General features: G+C 35.5%; 2 protein-coding genes and 1 long non-coding RNA gene across 3 annotated transcripts; 1 reads left to right on the plus strand and 2 right to left on the minus strand.

The window, feature by feature from the left end:
• Positions 1-170: 170 nt before the first annotated feature.
• LOC113640026 lies at positions 171-1397 on the minus strand. The gene is made up of 3 exons (XM_047818540.1): positions 1214-1397; positions 627-923; positions 171-519 (listed from the first exon to the last, which is right to left on the minus strand). The coding sequence occupies exons 1-3, from the start codon at positions 1272-1274 to the stop codon at positions 212-214; spliced, it is 666 nt and encodes a 221-aa protein (XP_047674496.1). The 5' UTR covers positions 1275-1397; the 3' UTR covers positions 171-211.
• A 5088-nt stretch (positions 1398-6485) lies between these two features.
• On the minus strand, positions 6486-14114 carry LOC125145485. Its single transcript, XM_047818528.1, has 7 exons — positions 14099-14114; positions 9722-9812; positions 9128-9424; positions 8727-9020; positions 7262-7549; positions 6853-7151; positions 6486-6764 (listed from the first exon to the last, which is right to left on the minus strand). The coding sequence occupies exons 2-7, from the start codon at positions 9780-9782 to the stop codon at positions 6684-6686; spliced, it is 1320 nt and encodes a 439-aa protein (XP_047674484.1). The 5' UTR covers positions 9783-9812; positions 14099-14114; the 3' UTR covers positions 6486-6683.
• LOC113640027 lies at positions 11105-12068 on the plus strand. The gene is made up of 2 exons (XR_003439950.2): positions 11105-11508; positions 11881-12068. It is a non-coding gene; the product is annotated as an uncharacterized LOC113640027 (long non-coding RNA).
• Positions 14115-16317: the final 2203 nt, after the last annotated feature.

The following is a 16317-nucleotide window of genomic DNA, read 5'->3' on the forward strand; positions in this document are numbered from 1 at the left end:
GGTGCTGGGTGAAATCCGCTACATAATTCTCAAAACTTTTGGCCACGGGTGTACAATAACAACTAAAATAATCTACAACTGATAATGCATCTGCACACACAGATAAATGAAAGTGTAAATTAAACTAATTAAGATAATTCACTTATTAAAGATCCAGTTGTCTAACACTGACTTGAACTCATTATATTTAGAACAGATATGAGATATTTTCTCACTGAACTGTACCTTTCACAGAGAGAGTGCAAATAAGATTGATGTATTTATACAGTGTGTCCCGGATGGTGTAAACTCCACTATCTGATGGTTTTAGATTCTTCAGTATTATAACTGAGTCTTTCAGTAGTGCTCTGTGTTTATATTCATCATTACACTGAAGTGAGTCTTCAGTCACATTGCAGATCTGTTTACCGTACAGATCATGTGGATCTTTGCTTTTATAAATCAACTCCGTGTAGTTTGATTTGTGTAATTTTAGGCTCAAATCTTCTCCAGACTTTAAAGTAGCTAACAGCATCAAAGCTGAGGAGAAAACAAATCAGAAGCTTCATCACTTCCAAATCGGACACATAATGATTTAAACTGAATTTTCACAGCTAAATCAGTAAAGAATAAACAAGTAAACTTACTCTCAATGCTGAGCTGTACAGTATTGACCTCTGCACCAGCACATTCACACGTGTACAAACCTCTGTTACTGTAATCAGCTGCTTTGATGGTGAGAGATAAATCTCCCTTCAGATACTGATCATGAGACATGTTAAACCCCTCCTTTGACCAGCATGATGTCTGATTACACTCAGCCACACTAAGACGTGGTTTATCAATCACAGTCCATCGGAGAGAATCAGAGCAGTTCTGTTTACAGGGAAGAACCGCAGACTGATTCAGCTTCACCATTACAGAAGTGAAAGCCAGAGTAGGAGCTGAAAGAAAGTGAGAACAAAATCCTTTGTTATTAAAAATTTGTAATATAACGTAATATAATGTAAATATATAATGTTATATTTTCACTTTTATATTTCATACTAACATATGCAAGATTATCAAATGCATAATTTTAATATGCAGAGGATTTCAGTGAGCAGATGAGAGAGAGAGAGAGAGAGAGAGAGAGAGAGAGTGAAATATTGTGTTCAATTTATTGTTAATGTTAGTGAACTTCTGTAACAGAAGAAGTAACAGTAGATGTGCAGTGAGTAGTACTGACACTTACCATGGGTAAACATGAATATAAGGAAGAAGAGAACACACTGATGAAGGCTGCAGAACTGCATGGCTGATGAGACACAACACCACCAGCAGCACTGCACAGGTGGAGAATAAAGCAAGAGACAGACATACTGAACTACTCCTTTAGGAACAGGTATGCAACACTAACACACACACACACACACACACACACACACACACATATATATATATATATATATATATATATATATATATATATATATATATATATATATATATATATATATACACACTTCTATTTTAAATCCAGCCATTTGTACTGTACCTCCTGCTGAAAGAGACAACTCCACACACACACACACTGTCATCAGTCACTTACACACATCAGGTATATATACAGGGTTTTAAGAAAAAACAACAGAATTACAAATACATTAAAAACACTAGGGAGACTTGGCAATGAAAAAATAAAACAGAAACCAAGAAACATGAAACACACAAAAACAAGGACTCAGCAAAAAAAATAAAAAAAAATAAGACAACAAGTATAAATAGGGAGCACAATCATTGAGACACGGAACAGGTGTGCAGATGCAGGACCAGAATAAGGATAGGGCTAAGACAGGTGAACACAAAATGAATGTGAAAACAAGACAAAAACAAAAGCCGTGCCAACCCATGTTCACACCCGAAAGTCTAAAGGGGCAATAATGCAAGCTAAAATCATGGAGAAGCGAGGAACATGGCGGCATGGCCAGAGTGGGCCGAGCCACGTCCGAATGAATGAATGCAGGTGAAAATCATCATGTGAACATAAACACTGAGTTCAGAGATCAGAGTCTCGGGAAAAAAAGCAGGAGGAACAAAAAGTGATACTTTCTTATTTAAAAACACTGTTTTCTTCACAAAGATAAATATTTCCTATTTTGTTTTAGATGTAATAGAAGTCACAAAGCAGCCTCACTCTAAACAGATATTTATCTTTATACTTTTCATTAGACAATCAACTTTAAGCATTTATTATTATTTTCTGTTTAATATTTCAGTGATTTTACACTGACACTTCAGTTATTTTACTAAACGTTAAAGGTATATAATTTATACCTTTAAATAGTTTTATATAACATATAAAACATATTCCAGAGCTTTAACTGCTCTCTGTATTATGTGTTCTTGTAACATTATATATAGACCAAATAACCTTACCCTGTGAAGATCTCAGTCCTGCTCTCTTTTCCCTCTCAGTCTAACAGTAGTGAAACTTTCATTTTATTCTGTGGCTGTACAGACTCCACCCTTCTCATGAACACACACTGCTACTGTACTAAAACCCAGTCAATTCTAAAGTACTTCTAACAGTTTCATATTTGTTGCACAGTCTCACATTTGTCAGAATCTGTTAGCCAGAGTGACTTACAGAAGTGCTGTGAAGAATCTATCAATTATCAACTGGGTCACGAAACAGGAGAAATTAAAAGATTAGAATATTATAACAATTTCAATTTGCAAAATAATTAAAAGACACATTCCCCATAGTATCCGTTTTGATGATAATTCTTCAGAAAGCAATAGAATCTGGACACATCTCAACAACAAAAAAGATCATAAACATACAGTGTTCAGGAGAAAGCACTTAATCCATCAAATGTAAAACCAAAAAAAAAATCTCCAGATTTCCCACTGATTTGTACAGGCTATGCTTCTGTTCTTATTATAAAGCTTTGTTGTGTTTGTTTATATTTGTTAGTTATTTTGTAATTCAACATTTGTCTCACTGTTAATTTTATTTGTTAGTCTAGTTAAATTACACTTACCCAGGATTATGTGTATGGATTCATACAGGTATAGTGATCCAACGTCATATTAAAGTCAAGTAAATAATTAATTACACTTGATTCAGCAAATGCATTGAGTTTAATAGACTTTTTCTACTACAAAACCTTACAAGTACAACCTTAACAACTCAGTAGGTAAGTTGTAGGTAAGTAGCTTTTTTTCCTGTTATCTCAGGCAGTTATCTCATGACTATTTTACTTTGTTGGGAAAAGGATAGTATTAATATGCAAAATTAATACACATTTCTCCTTTTACTTTCATATGACAAACAACTTTGATGTAATGTTGAGTTACAAAATGAAGGCTGATCTGGGCCTTGATGCCAGTCAAGCTGAAAACCACCAGAAACATTGGTGCAATTCAGCTATTTTGGCCTCATCTGACACACACATGACATAAATGACTAGATTCATTTCCCATTTTTTATAAAAAAATGTTTTCATGTTAGCTATTATTTAATGCTAAATAAAATGTGAAAAACAAAACACTGTTCACCTCCTGAGCAATAAAGCAGCAATGGAGCACAGTGCTAAACTTATCACATTTAATATTAGAACATAATATTAATTTTAATGTTAAGATTAGAACATTAAAAAAAAATAAAACTAGTGTTTATTGTTTTAACTTTCAGTTACATTTGGGTTTCTATTGCAGTGGGAAATTGTTCCAGCCACAAGTATCATGTGGAAAGTCATGAAGTACAGTTTCAGAAAACACACTTCAGCTCTGAGAGGGAAATAACGTACCTGTGACTTTTCTCCAAGTTTTTAGACTGTAAATACTCTAAATCCATGACCTATTGACTCAGTATGAGAATGTATTTATTGACGGTGACTACAAAGCACTTCTGTAAGTCACTCTGGATAAGGGCATCTGCCAGATGTTATAAATGTTAATGTATTTACGAGGCTGAAGCAGGATTTTAATCTTATTCCTGAACTCTTGTGAATGATGTAGATGCAGTGTTTGTCCTGTAAAGGCTTTATTACTCTAAAGTGAATTAATTATTGTATTACAATGCTAAATACAAAACATTCTACACAACCTACAGTAAAGTCATTACAATAGAATAGGGCACAGAAGCCTATATTATCGCCACATACACATTACAGAACAGTGGAATTCTTTTCTTCACATAACCCAACTGAGGAGGTTGGGGTCAGAGCTATGATACAGTACCCCTGGAGCAGGGAGGGTTGAGGGCCTTGCTCAAGGGCCCAGCAGTTGCAGCTTGGCTGTGCCTTGAACCCCGATCCGCCGATCAACAAACCAGTGCCTTAATCAGTTGAGCCACCACTGCCCCGTAACTCACAATCAGTAATTCATTTTATTACAGATTTATACCTCAGAAATGATCTAAGATGTGTTACTTCACCAAAAGAAGGTATTCTACATTAACAACATCAATCAAAATGTTTAAAGGGTTATTTTACATTTGCAGAAAACAACAGCACTAAACAAATAAATAACAAATAAAGACACAGCATAAGGTTCTGTGTGTGTTCAGAAGATGTAATACAAACCAGTCATATTGTAATGACATCATGAAGAAAGGATCCAAATGTGGTGTTTATATAAAACAAGCAGAATATTCCAAATAGACAGACAACAATTTATCCAAAACCAGAGAAACAGTCAGCGATGCAGAAGTACAAAAAACACAATCCAAGTACTGAGATTCCAAAAAACAGACTAAAGGGTCAAACACAATGAGACAATAGCAAAGGCACAAAGGCTTGTTCTTCATATGCTTTAACTTTTTGGGTCTCCCAGAGCCCAGATTCTATAGTATCCTTTTTTAAAGGACTACAATTTATCCTTACACCTGATTGATGCTTCATATAAAGGTTGTCCTCTAAAAAATCCCAAGAACATGCAAAATCTCTCCTACATTCATTTCGTGTTAGTTTCTACATCCTCATTATACATCACTCTACTGAGCAGATATTAATGTCAGCATGGATAAAACATTCATCTAGAAAAATACCATTAACTCAGCAATGAAACAGAAATCTTTAGATTCTGATAATAAACTGATAATATGTGTTTTTAATAGTACGATTGTAATAATATTTAGAGGATCTTTATTAAATATAGAAACTTAACATGCATTTTTATAATTAATTATTTTCACTTTTGCTTAAATGTTTATTAAAAGTATATTGAAAATAAAACTTTTTTTTGCAATATTGTAAAACAAACAAAGATTAACGCTTCCTTATTATGAATATGATGGTATTACATTCTATTTATAACTTACACTTCTGTTCCTTTACACTTTTATAGAGTATTTGTGGGTGTGTCTATGCAGATGAGCTGTGGATGGATGATTAACATATTCACATGAACATGAAGGAAATCAGTGTTTTGGACACTTTTGTAAATTCCCTTAAATATTTTTTGTACAAATAACGAACTGATTAAAAAAGAATTTCATTTAAAGGATTTGATCTTTTTTCAATTCTCGTGATTTTTCTTTTATATCATTATTTCAACATAGCATTTGTTTACTCATAAATAAGATCAAGTAAGTATGTGTGTGTGTGTGTGTGTGTGTGTGTGTGTGTGTGTGTGTGTGTGTGTGTGTGCACCTCTCTCTGGTTCTCCAGCAGTTGTTCCAGTTCCTGAGCTTTACTGCAGAGCTGATTGAATTGAACAAAACTCTTCCCCACTTTATTTAATTCAAATTTTTTTGTATATCACTTATAACAATAAACATTGTCTCGAAGCAGCTTTACAGAACATAAGAAAAATAGTACAGACTGTTTAATATTCATTATTGAATATAAATATTAGACAAATTTAAATAAAATGTTTGTATTTATCCCAATAAACAGTGACTGTGGCTTAGTCTCCCTTAAATGGAAGAGGAAGAAACATTGAGAGGAAACAGATTTTAGTGAGCCAATGTTTCATCCTGCACCTTCTCTAAATCAGACCTGACTAAAATCATGTTCAATTCAACAACTTTCTTGGAGCCACATTGTGTTTTTGCTCTGAGTTTTATTAACCATGAATCAGCTCCTCTTCATCAGAGATTCACAAAGGTTCATAATTTATTGTACTGTACTGCTGCACAACAAGACACAACGCTCCTTGTGGAACATAAGAGAAAAGGGGCTTTAATCATAAAGTACATTCATTCATTAGCTTTTAGAAAAATGATTCAAACACAGAAACTGAAGAAAAGAAAACAATGTCAGTCATTGAATAATTTGCACAAGCAATCTTTGGTAACAACAAAAAAAAAGTTAAAAACAACTACTCATGTTCACAGAAGTTCAGAACAGTTCATGCAAACTTTCATTTATCACAGAAAGATCATATTTATTAATTTTCTACAACATCAGAGACAGATTCATGGCTCACTCAACCAGTCCCACAGCCCCCACCTCACACCACAGACAGCGGCAGAGCGTGTCAGAGTTCAGTGTGTGTGTTTTAAACTGAGGGTTTAACAGGTACAGGAATAAATACAGTTTTTAGTTACAGTGAGGTTATTAATAAACTAATGATAGAAGTCATTCATACATGATCAACACATCATGCTTAGATTACATTCGTTTCTAGAATAACTTATCAAACAGGACGATACTGAACTTCATTCTTCACACCGTCCTTCCCTTTGCACTTCTGGCAAATGCACACTGTAGCGACTATGAGAACTCCCAGCTCAGCCACCACCCCAAACACCAAATATGAAAAATAGATATTTTCATCTGGTCTTGGCTGGTCTTCTACAAAAAACACAAGATATTGTAACATTGAATTCATGACCATGATGCTGTGTGTAGAACCGTTATATTTAAAACACACAACACTCACCGAGTAGTTGTTTACAGACACGTTGTAGACGAGAAATGCTTCCTGAGTGTTCCTGCTCTGGATGGTGTAAACTCCACTGTCAGTCAGGTTCACATGTTCCAGTTTGAGAACTGGAGATATCCTGCGTGTGTATGCATCAATACACTCCAGAAAATCGTCTTCGAATATACAGATGTTTTTACCGTCCGCATCATCAGCAACACTCCTGGTGCTTCTATAAATCACCTCCACTGACTCTCTTCTGGGCAAATCCATGAGCAGATTTTCACCAGGCTTCAACTGAACTGAAGAGTTCTCAGCTAAGGAGAAAACAACATTACAAATTCTATATAAATCTTTTACAAATCAAACTTAAATTAAAGGTCTTTCTAATCCCCAACTGTTTGACAGAACAAATGATGAGACTTACTCTGAACGGAGACATTAATTTCATTGATGCACTTCTCATTACACATGCAGCAGTATTCACCCCTCATACTGTAATAAGCATCAGTGATGGTGAGAGACAGATCTCCCTTCAGGTACTGATCATGAGATATATTATATCCCTTCTCTGTGTTGCATGATGTCTGATTACACCAAGCCACCACATGTTTATTATTCTTATTGATCCATTCAACCAAACCAGTACAATTCCGTGTGCAGTTGAGTGTAACAGACCCATGATGCTTCAGCTTTATTTGGGTAATTGCATTATCTGAAAAAAAGGATAAAACATTTATATCAGGTGAAAGAAATGTAATGATGATCTCTCTTTTTATCCTAAAATTATTTATAAAATACGGCCATGTCCAAAAGTTTGCTGCTTCATTTTTTGTGGATTTTTTTTTACACATTACTATTGTATACTTAAGAATAATTACAAGCATTTCATAAGTGTTGAAGGCTTCTATTGACAAATACATGAAGTTTATGCAAAGAGTCAATATTTGCAGTGTTGACTCTTCTTTTTCAAGACCTCTGCAATTTGCCCTGGCATGCTGTCAAACATTTTCTGGACCACATCCTGACTGATGGCAGTCCATTCTTGCATAATCAAAGCTTGGAGAATGAATCAGAATTTGTGGGTGTTTGTTGGTCAACCCACCTCTAGAAGATTGACAACAAGCTCTCAATGGGATTAAGGTCTGGGGAATTTCCTGGCTCTGGATTCAAAATTAGATGCTTTGGTCCACTGAACCATTTAGTTATCACTTTTGCCTTATGGAAAGGTGCTCCATCATTCTGGAAAAGGCATTGTTTGTCACCAAACTGTTCTTGGATGGTTCGAGAAGTTCATTGGATTTCAAAGACTGTTGGATTTTCTGAAGCCTTCTTCTAAAAAATTTAGGCCCAAGCTTACTAGCAGCAATATATTTGTCTGTGAATCCCTTTTGGAGGAAAACAATGATCACTGCACATGATTCCTTGCAGGTAACCATGGTTGATAGAGAAAGGAAAATTATTTCGAACGCCACCTGCATGATATCAGCTAGTCCTTTTGTGGCAGGTCTGAAATGCAGTGGAAGTGGTTTTTGTTTTTTTGGATTTAGTTCATTTTTATGGCAAAGAGACACTTTGCAATTAACTGCAATTCATCGGATCACTATTCATAACATTCTGCAGTATATACAATTTGCCATTTGCATATATCAAAAACTGAAGCAGCAGACTGTTAAAATGAACATTTGTGTCATTCTCAGAACCATTGGCCGCGGCTGTACGCTAACAACTAAGGTAATCAACAACCGATAATGCATCTGCACACACAGATAAATGAAAGTGTGAATTAAACTAATTAAGATAATTAACTTATTAAAGATCCAGTTGTTTAAAACTGACTTGAACTCATTATATTTAGAACAGATATGAGATATTTTCTCACTGAACTGTACCTTTCACAGAGAGAGTGCAAATAAGAATGATGTATTTATACAGTGTGTCCCGGATGGTGTAAACTCCACTATCTGATGGTTTTAGATTCTTCAGTATTAGATCTGAGTCTTTCAGTAGTGCTCTGTGTTTATATTCATCATTACACTGAAGTGAGTCTTCAGTCACATTGCAGATCTGTTCACCGTACAGATCATGTGAATATTTACTTTTATAAATCAACTCTGTGTAGTCTGATTTGTGTAAGTGTAGGATCAAATCTTCTCCAGACTTTAAATTAGATAACCGCATCAAAGCTGAGGAGAAAACAAATCAGAAGCTTCATCAGTTCCAAATCTGTCACATAATGATTTAAACTGAATTTTCACAGCTAAATCATTAAAGAATAAACAAGTAACCTTACTCTCAATGCTGAGCTGTACAGTATTGACCTCTTCACCAGCACATTCACACGTGTACAAACCCCTGTTACTGTAATCAGCTGCATTGATGGTGAGAGATAAATCTCCCTTCAGATACTGATCATGAGACATGTTAAACCCCTCCTTTGACCAGCATGATGTCTGATTACACTCAGCCACACTAAGACGTGGTTTATCGATCACAGTCCATCGGAGAGAATCAGAGCAGTTCTGTTTACAGGGAAGAACCGCAGGCTGTTTCAGCTTCACCATTACAGTAGTGAAAGCCAGAGTAGGAGCTGAAAAAATGAGAGCAAAATCCCAGTTAGTAAAAATTTGTACAAACTATATTTGTGTGTGTATGAATGGTGGCAGCACACTATACTGTAAATATATAATGTGTTATATTTTCACTTCTATTTCATTAATGTATGGAAGAATCTCAAATGCATAATATCAATATGCAGAGGGTGTCAGTGAGCAGATTTTTGTTAATGAAGTGAACTTCTTTAACAGAAGAAGTAACAGTAGATGTGCAGTGAGGGTGAGCAGGAGGGTGTGTAGCGCGTAATTTTTTGTGTAGTAATGACACTTACCAGTGATAAACATGAAGATGAGGAAGAAGAGGACACACTGATGAATGCTGTAGAACTGCATGGCTGATGAGACACAACACCACCAGCAGCACTGCACAGTGTAGAATAAAGCAAGAGACAGACATACTGAACTACTCCTTTATGAACAGGTATGTAACACACATACATACACACTCTCTCCCTCTCCCTCTCCCTGTCATCAGTCACGGGTGTATCTCAATGCTTATAGATGCACAATGCACAGCAGTGTTGTAATGTAACGAAGTACAAATACTTCGTTACTGTACTTAAGTAGATATGTCACGTATCTGTACTTTACTTCGCTATTTAAATTTATGTCAACTTTCACTTTTACTCCACTACATTTCCTAGATAAAATGTATACTTTTACTCCGCTATATTCCCACTAAGCATCTTCGTTACTCGTTACTACAAAATAAAATCAGAAGAAATGTGTGTGACTGCAATAAGGGAGGTTTGGCGAATCACTGCTCCTAGATTGCATTATGCAACTCCGCACGCTCTACGGAGAAGCATGGGTACGCGCAGCGTGCACGCGCAGTCAGAGCTGGAGGCATTTATTTATAACGTTAATCGGCTGAATGCCGCAAATACGGCGACCAAAAGCAGTGAAATTATCACTATTCTTATTACCAGAGTTGTAGCACAAACAAAATATTAATGCAAACAATCCATACAATACTAAATAAAAATAACATTTATTGATTTGGTTTTTGTCTTGTGAATATTTTTTTATGAATGACTGCATTCATTGGACACACTGTTCGTAGAGAATTCACACATACATGAACTGATCTGATTCAAGACTGGCATCATTACATCATGCATAAAATTTTGATGTCCACTTTTGCCATTTAATAATACCATAACTTTTGGCTTACTATGTATAATATATAATATAAAACTCATGTTTTAAATTCTCACTGAGGGCGATGAAATCCTAGAACCGCTCCTGATCTTATGCCTACCGAAAATCACTGAAATTTTACTTTTTATTTTTACTTCAAATATTTAAGTACATTTAATATCAGAAAATTGCTTTTGATACTTAAGTACAGTAAATATCAGATACTTTAAGACTTTTACTTGAGTAATATTGTAAAAGGTAACTTTCACTTCTACCAAAGTCTTTTTCTAATACGATACTTGTACTTTTACTCAAGTATTGCTTTCTACTACTTTATACAACACTGCTGCACAGTGGAGAATAAAGAGGAGATACAAACTGAACTACTCCTGTAGGAACAGACACTGTTATGAGAGCCATGAGGGCTCCCTCTGCTGGCCTGCAGAGAATTTGCTGCACTTTATCATCAGGACTCTATTTCCCACAATTCATTGCACCACCAACTCAGCACACCTGTTTCCTGTTTGTAATCACCTGATTTATTTAAGCTCACTCAGAACTCTCTGATGGCGGGATGTATTGTTAGCTTGTCTGCATGTTGAGCGTATTATCGGTTCCGTCTATTGCCGTGTTTTGACCTTGCTTGTTTTTCGCGTTTATGAATGTTTGCTGCCTGCCCAGACCTACGCCTGGATTATTGACTACTGTTTTTGGATTTCCTTTGACGTTGTTGTTTGCCTGATGCTTGAATTGCCTGTTTTGGATGTTGCCTAATAAACCAGCATTTGGATCTAACCTGTTTCACGTGCGTGACACACACAGTGGAACAGTTTGTCAAATTAATTTCTTTTTTATCAAATTAAATGAACAATAATGAAATCTCATTCCAATATCTCAGTGTTCAACAAGAGGAGTAAAGGTTAGATCATTATTGCATTGTATGACATTTTAATTGGATGCCTATATATATGTACCTGATGTGTGTATAATCAGGTGAAACTACCAGAATTCATAAATATTGCATCATATGATAGCACATGGTCAGTAATAAACAGGAAGTTGACCCTGTTTTGCATCTTTGTTTCGTTTATGTAATACATGTAGTGTATCAAACCATGAATGTATCATTTACAAATCATTTACAGAAATTTCTTATTTTTAAGCTTAGAAGATCTTTTGAAAATTTTACAGGTCCTTTAGTTCAGTAATTCTACAATAAGTGTCAAACATGATAAATTGCATTTTATGTTACAAATTGTTTACTGTGTGTACTTTTTATACCTTTTTACAGATTGTGTTAGGAATCGGGGGGAGACTTTATGGATAAAATCCAGAACCAAATGCAACAAAAAACAGACGCAAGACAACCAGTATAAATTGGGAGCACAATCATTGAGACACGGAAAACGTATGCAGAGGCGGGATCAGATTAAGGATAGGGCAGGGCCAAGGCACGTGAACACAAAACAGATATAAAAACACATGGTACAAGACAAAAATAAAAGCCGTGCAAACCCATGTTCACACCTGAAAGTCCAAAGGGGCAATGATCCAGGCTAGAATCATGGAGGAGCAAGAAACATGGCGGCATAGACAGAGGGGGCCGAGCCACGTCCACGGCCGAGCAGAAGGGCCGAGCCAGGTTCGCAGCCGAGCAATCCTCCACCAAAGGGTGGTACCGAGCCACCTCAACCACAGGAGCAAGTAAATGTCCACAAAAAAAGAACAAAAGAAAAGACAGATTTCCCTGTGGGCAAGTAGTGAGTATAACGGAATGAAGCAGCATCACCCACAAAAACATGTGTAAACAAATAAAAACAAATAAACCAGATCAGGCTGGTGAAATCCTCCACAAACAAGAAGTGAGGAGGCGTCCTCTGCAGGATAACAGGAAGCAAAGCAGATGCAGGGCAATGTCTACAGAAGAAAACCAAAATTTCTAAATAATAAAGGGTTCTAAAAACCCTTAAAAGATAGTATAGTGCTCAAAAAATTGTTAGGTACCAAGAGACACGGGGGTGTCTTTGGGGATAAAATCCACACCCAAATGCAGGGATAACATAAAAGAAGATTTATTGAGAAAAAAAAGAAAAATATAAAGACATGGAAAACATTATTGAGACTTGACAACGAAAAAAATTAAGCAGGAAACATGAAACACAAACACTCAAGACAGGACTCAAGACAAGCGGTATAAATAGGGAGGACAAAAGGAACAGGTGTGCAGAGGCGAGACAGATTAAGAATAAGACGGGGCTAAGAGACATGAACACAAAACAAATATAAAAACACGTGTACAAGACGAAAACAAAAGGCAGCCAGAACGACCCCTGGTGTTCAGACAAGGAACAGTCCAAGCCATCTATGACAGATTGATATTTTTTAATTTCTATGTTAGACTACTACTGCGAGAAATTAAAGGATTTTCAAAAAGCTATGAGAAACTAATTAAACAGTGTTGCACATGCTACAAATAAATAAATAACATTTCAAATTGTCTTGATAAAAGGCAATGCCTTGTTTCTTAAGTGTACAAGATAGACATTTCATTTACATGACGTGACATACGGCTAAGTAAGGTGACCCATATTCAGAATTCGTTCTCTGCATTTAACCCATCCAAAGTGCACACACACAGCAGTGAACACACACCCGGAGCAGTGGGCAGCCATTTATGCTGTGGCGCCCGGGGAGCAGTTGGGGGGTTCGGTGCCTTGCTCAAGGGCACCTCAGTCATGGCCGGCCCGAGACTCAAACCCACAACCTTAGGGTTACGAGTCAGACTCTCTAACCATTGGGCCACGACTTGCCCCACATGTAGATATTTAAAGCTTTGATGAATTTAGAAATGTAGTACATGTTTGAGATTTTATAAATTTCAAAACCTCTCACAATATATACAACATATACAATATATACAACAAATCCTATATACACTCTGTCTAAATATTTCTTTGAAAAGTCAGTGATTTTTCAAATGCACCAATAAATTTAAATCAACGTACGTGGCACATGGAATAAAAAACCTGGTTGTATCTGATCTGTGTTCTGTTCCTGATTTCCAACTTACTCTTTTTTTCCTGGTAAAAATTAAACTCTAAACTCAGTTTGATCAGATGACATTTCAGTATAAACCCAGAGCATTTATATAGCGTGTCACTGAAGGATCCTTACAACCAGTTTATTCAGAATCTTTCATAAAAATGAACGAATGCAGGTGAAATTCATCACGTGAACATAAAAAGTGAGTTCAGAGAGCAGAGTCTGGGGAAAAGTGCAGGAGAAACAAAAAGTGATACTTCTGTGTTTAAAACGCACATTTTTCATTAATCAACTTTAAGCATTTATTATTTTCTGTCTGATATTTCTGTGATTTTACACTGACACTTTAGTTATTTTACTAAACTTTAAATGTATATTAACATTTAAAACATATTCCAGAGCTTTAACTGCTCTCTGTATTGTGTGTTCTTGTAACATAATACAGTATATAGACCAAATAACCTTACCCTGTGAAGATCCCAGTCCTGCTCTCTTTTCCCTCTCAGTCTAACAGTAGTGAAACTTTCATTTTATTCTGTGGCTGTACAGACTCCACCCTTCTCAGGAACACACACTGCTACTACAGTAGGTGTAAAACACAGTCAATTCCAAAGTAATGCATACAAATCGATTAAATCAGTTTATTCAGTTTCATATTTGTCTCGCAGTCTCGCATTTGTCAGAATCTGTTAACCAGAGCGACTTACAGAAGTGCTGTGTAGTGTCTATCAATTATTACCTCAACAGTGGTCCACTATGACATTTAGTACTATCAGGATTGTTGTCCTTCTTTTGAATTGACTGAAAACCTCTCAAAGCATTTTATTACATTCAGCAGTAGACTGCTTAGGTATCATTATGATGGTAGTTTTCCTCAGGCATGTGTGGACAGTAGCCAGAATTATGTGACAGGCTAAAGAGTTTAGTAAAGACCACAGTAATTTATCACAAGAATCCCATTCTTATTTTCTTCTCTGGTTTCACAGTTAGAAGATAGAGATTTTAATCAATCATGTTATCATGTAATCATACACAACCATGTTAGTAAGTCAGCAAACAAACATGGAATGAAGTGAAAAACAGATTTTTTTTTAATTTTTTTATTAAAAATAAAGTTTTCATCATCTCATCATCATCTTCTACCGTTTATCCGAACTTCTCGGGTCACTGGGAGCCTGTGCCTAAAATAAAGTTTTAATAAAACAAAATTAACACAGAAACATGAGACAGAATAAATGTGTCTGTCTGTATGTCTGACTGTCTGCCCCCTCTCTCTCTCTCTCTCTCTCTCTCTCTCTCTCTCTCTCTCTCTCTCTCTCTCTCTCTCTCTCTCTCTTTATGAGTTAGGCCACGAAAATTGCAATGTTTCTCATGGGTCATGACACAGAAGTGGTTAAAACCATAGAATAATATAACAATTTTAATTTTCAAAAAAATGTAAAGGAACATTCCTCATAGCTGATAAAGAATGCAGCACTGTACATTCCATCCATTTTTGGTGCTAATTCATCTGAAAACAACTGACCATAAAGACAAGCCTGTTGAGTTTCCCAAAAGAAAGCAATAGAATCTGGACACATTAACAAAAAAGATCATAAACAAAAAAGATCATTAACAAAAAAGATCATAAACTTACAGTGTATCATGAGAAAGCGCTTCATCCATCAAATGTAAAACAAAAAGGATCTCCAGGTTTTCCACTGATTTGTACAGGCTATGCTTCTGTTCTTATTATATAGCTAGTTGTGTTTATGCATTTAATAGTTTTAGATTTTTCATATTAAGTGTACAATTTTGTAATTCAACATTTGTCTCACTATTAATTTTATTTGTTAGTCTAGTTAAATTACACTTACCCAGGATAATGTGTATGAATTCATACAGGTATAGTGATCCAATGTCATATTAAAGTCAAGTAAATAATTAATTACACTTGATTCAGCAAATTCATTAAGTTTAATAGACTTTCTACTACAAAGCCTTACAAGTACAACCTTAACAACTCAGTAGGTAAGTTTAGCATTTTTTTTACTGTTATCTCAAGCAGTAAATGATTATTTTATTTTGTTAGGAAAAGGATAGTATTAACATGCAAAATTAATACACATTCCTCTTTTTACTTTCATATGACTAACAACTTTTATGTAGTGTTGGGTTACAACATGAAGCCAGTACTGCCAGGTGAAACCACTGAGAAACATTGGTGCAGTTCAGCTTTTTCAGTTATATAATCTGGTACACACATGATATAAATGACTAGATTCTTTTCCCATTTTTCATTTAAACAGTTTTTTCCACGTTAGCTATTATTTAATACTAAATAAAATGTGCAAAACAAAACACTGTTCACCTCCTGAGCAAATAAGCAGCAATGGAGCACAGTGCTAAACTTATCACATTTAAATGCAGTTTGTCATTGTTAAGATTACAACATTAAACAGTAAAACTATTGTCTATTTTTAACTTTCAGTTCAATTTGGGTTTCTACTGCAGTGGGAAAATGTTCCAGCCACAAGTTTCATGTGGAAAGTTTCAGGATGAAGTACAGTTTCAGAAAACACACTTCAGCTCTGAGAGGGAAATAACGTACCTGTGACTTTTCCCCAAGTTTTTAGACTGTAAATACTCTTAGTCCATGACCTAGTGACTCAGTATGAGAATGTATTTATTGACGGAGACTACAAAG

Source organism: Tachysurus fulvidraco, chromosome 9 (genome assembly GCF_022655615.1).
Source record: "Tachysurus fulvidraco isolate hzauxx_2018 chromosome 9, HZAU_PFXX_2.0, whole genome shotgun sequence".
Classification (NCBI taxonomy): domain Eukaryota; kingdom Metazoa; phylum Chordata; class Actinopteri; order Siluriformes; family Bagridae; genus Tachysurus; species Tachysurus fulvidraco.

Excerpts from the sequence above, each read along its gene's own strand:
- LOC113640026 (XM_047818540.1), bottom strand. The coding sequence starts at position 1,274 with ATGCAGTTCTGCAGCCTTCATCAGTGTGTTCTCTTCTTCCTTATATTC. Across the intron at positions 924-1,213 it reads TATATTCATGTTTACCCATG|CTCCTACTCTGGCTTTCACT; the intron begins GTAAGTGTCAGT and ends ACTTTCTTTCAG. Across the intron at positions 520-626 it reads TGTACAGCTCAGCATTGAGA|CTTTGATGCTGTTAGCTACT; the intron begins GTAAGTTTACTT and ends TTTTCTCCTCAG.
- LOC125145485 (XM_047818528.1), bottom strand. The coding sequence starts at position 9,782 with ATGCAGTTCTACAGCATTCATCAGTGTGTCCTCTTCTTCCTCATCTTC. Across the intron at positions 9,021-9,127 it reads TGTACAGCTCAGCATTGAGA|CTTTGATGCGGTTATCTAAT; the intron begins GTAAGGTTACTT and ends TTTTCTCCTCAG. Across the intron at positions 6,765-6,852 it reads TGTCTGTAAACAACTACTCG|AAGACCAGCCAAGACCAGAT; the intron begins GTGAGTGTTGTG and ends TGTTTTTTGTAG.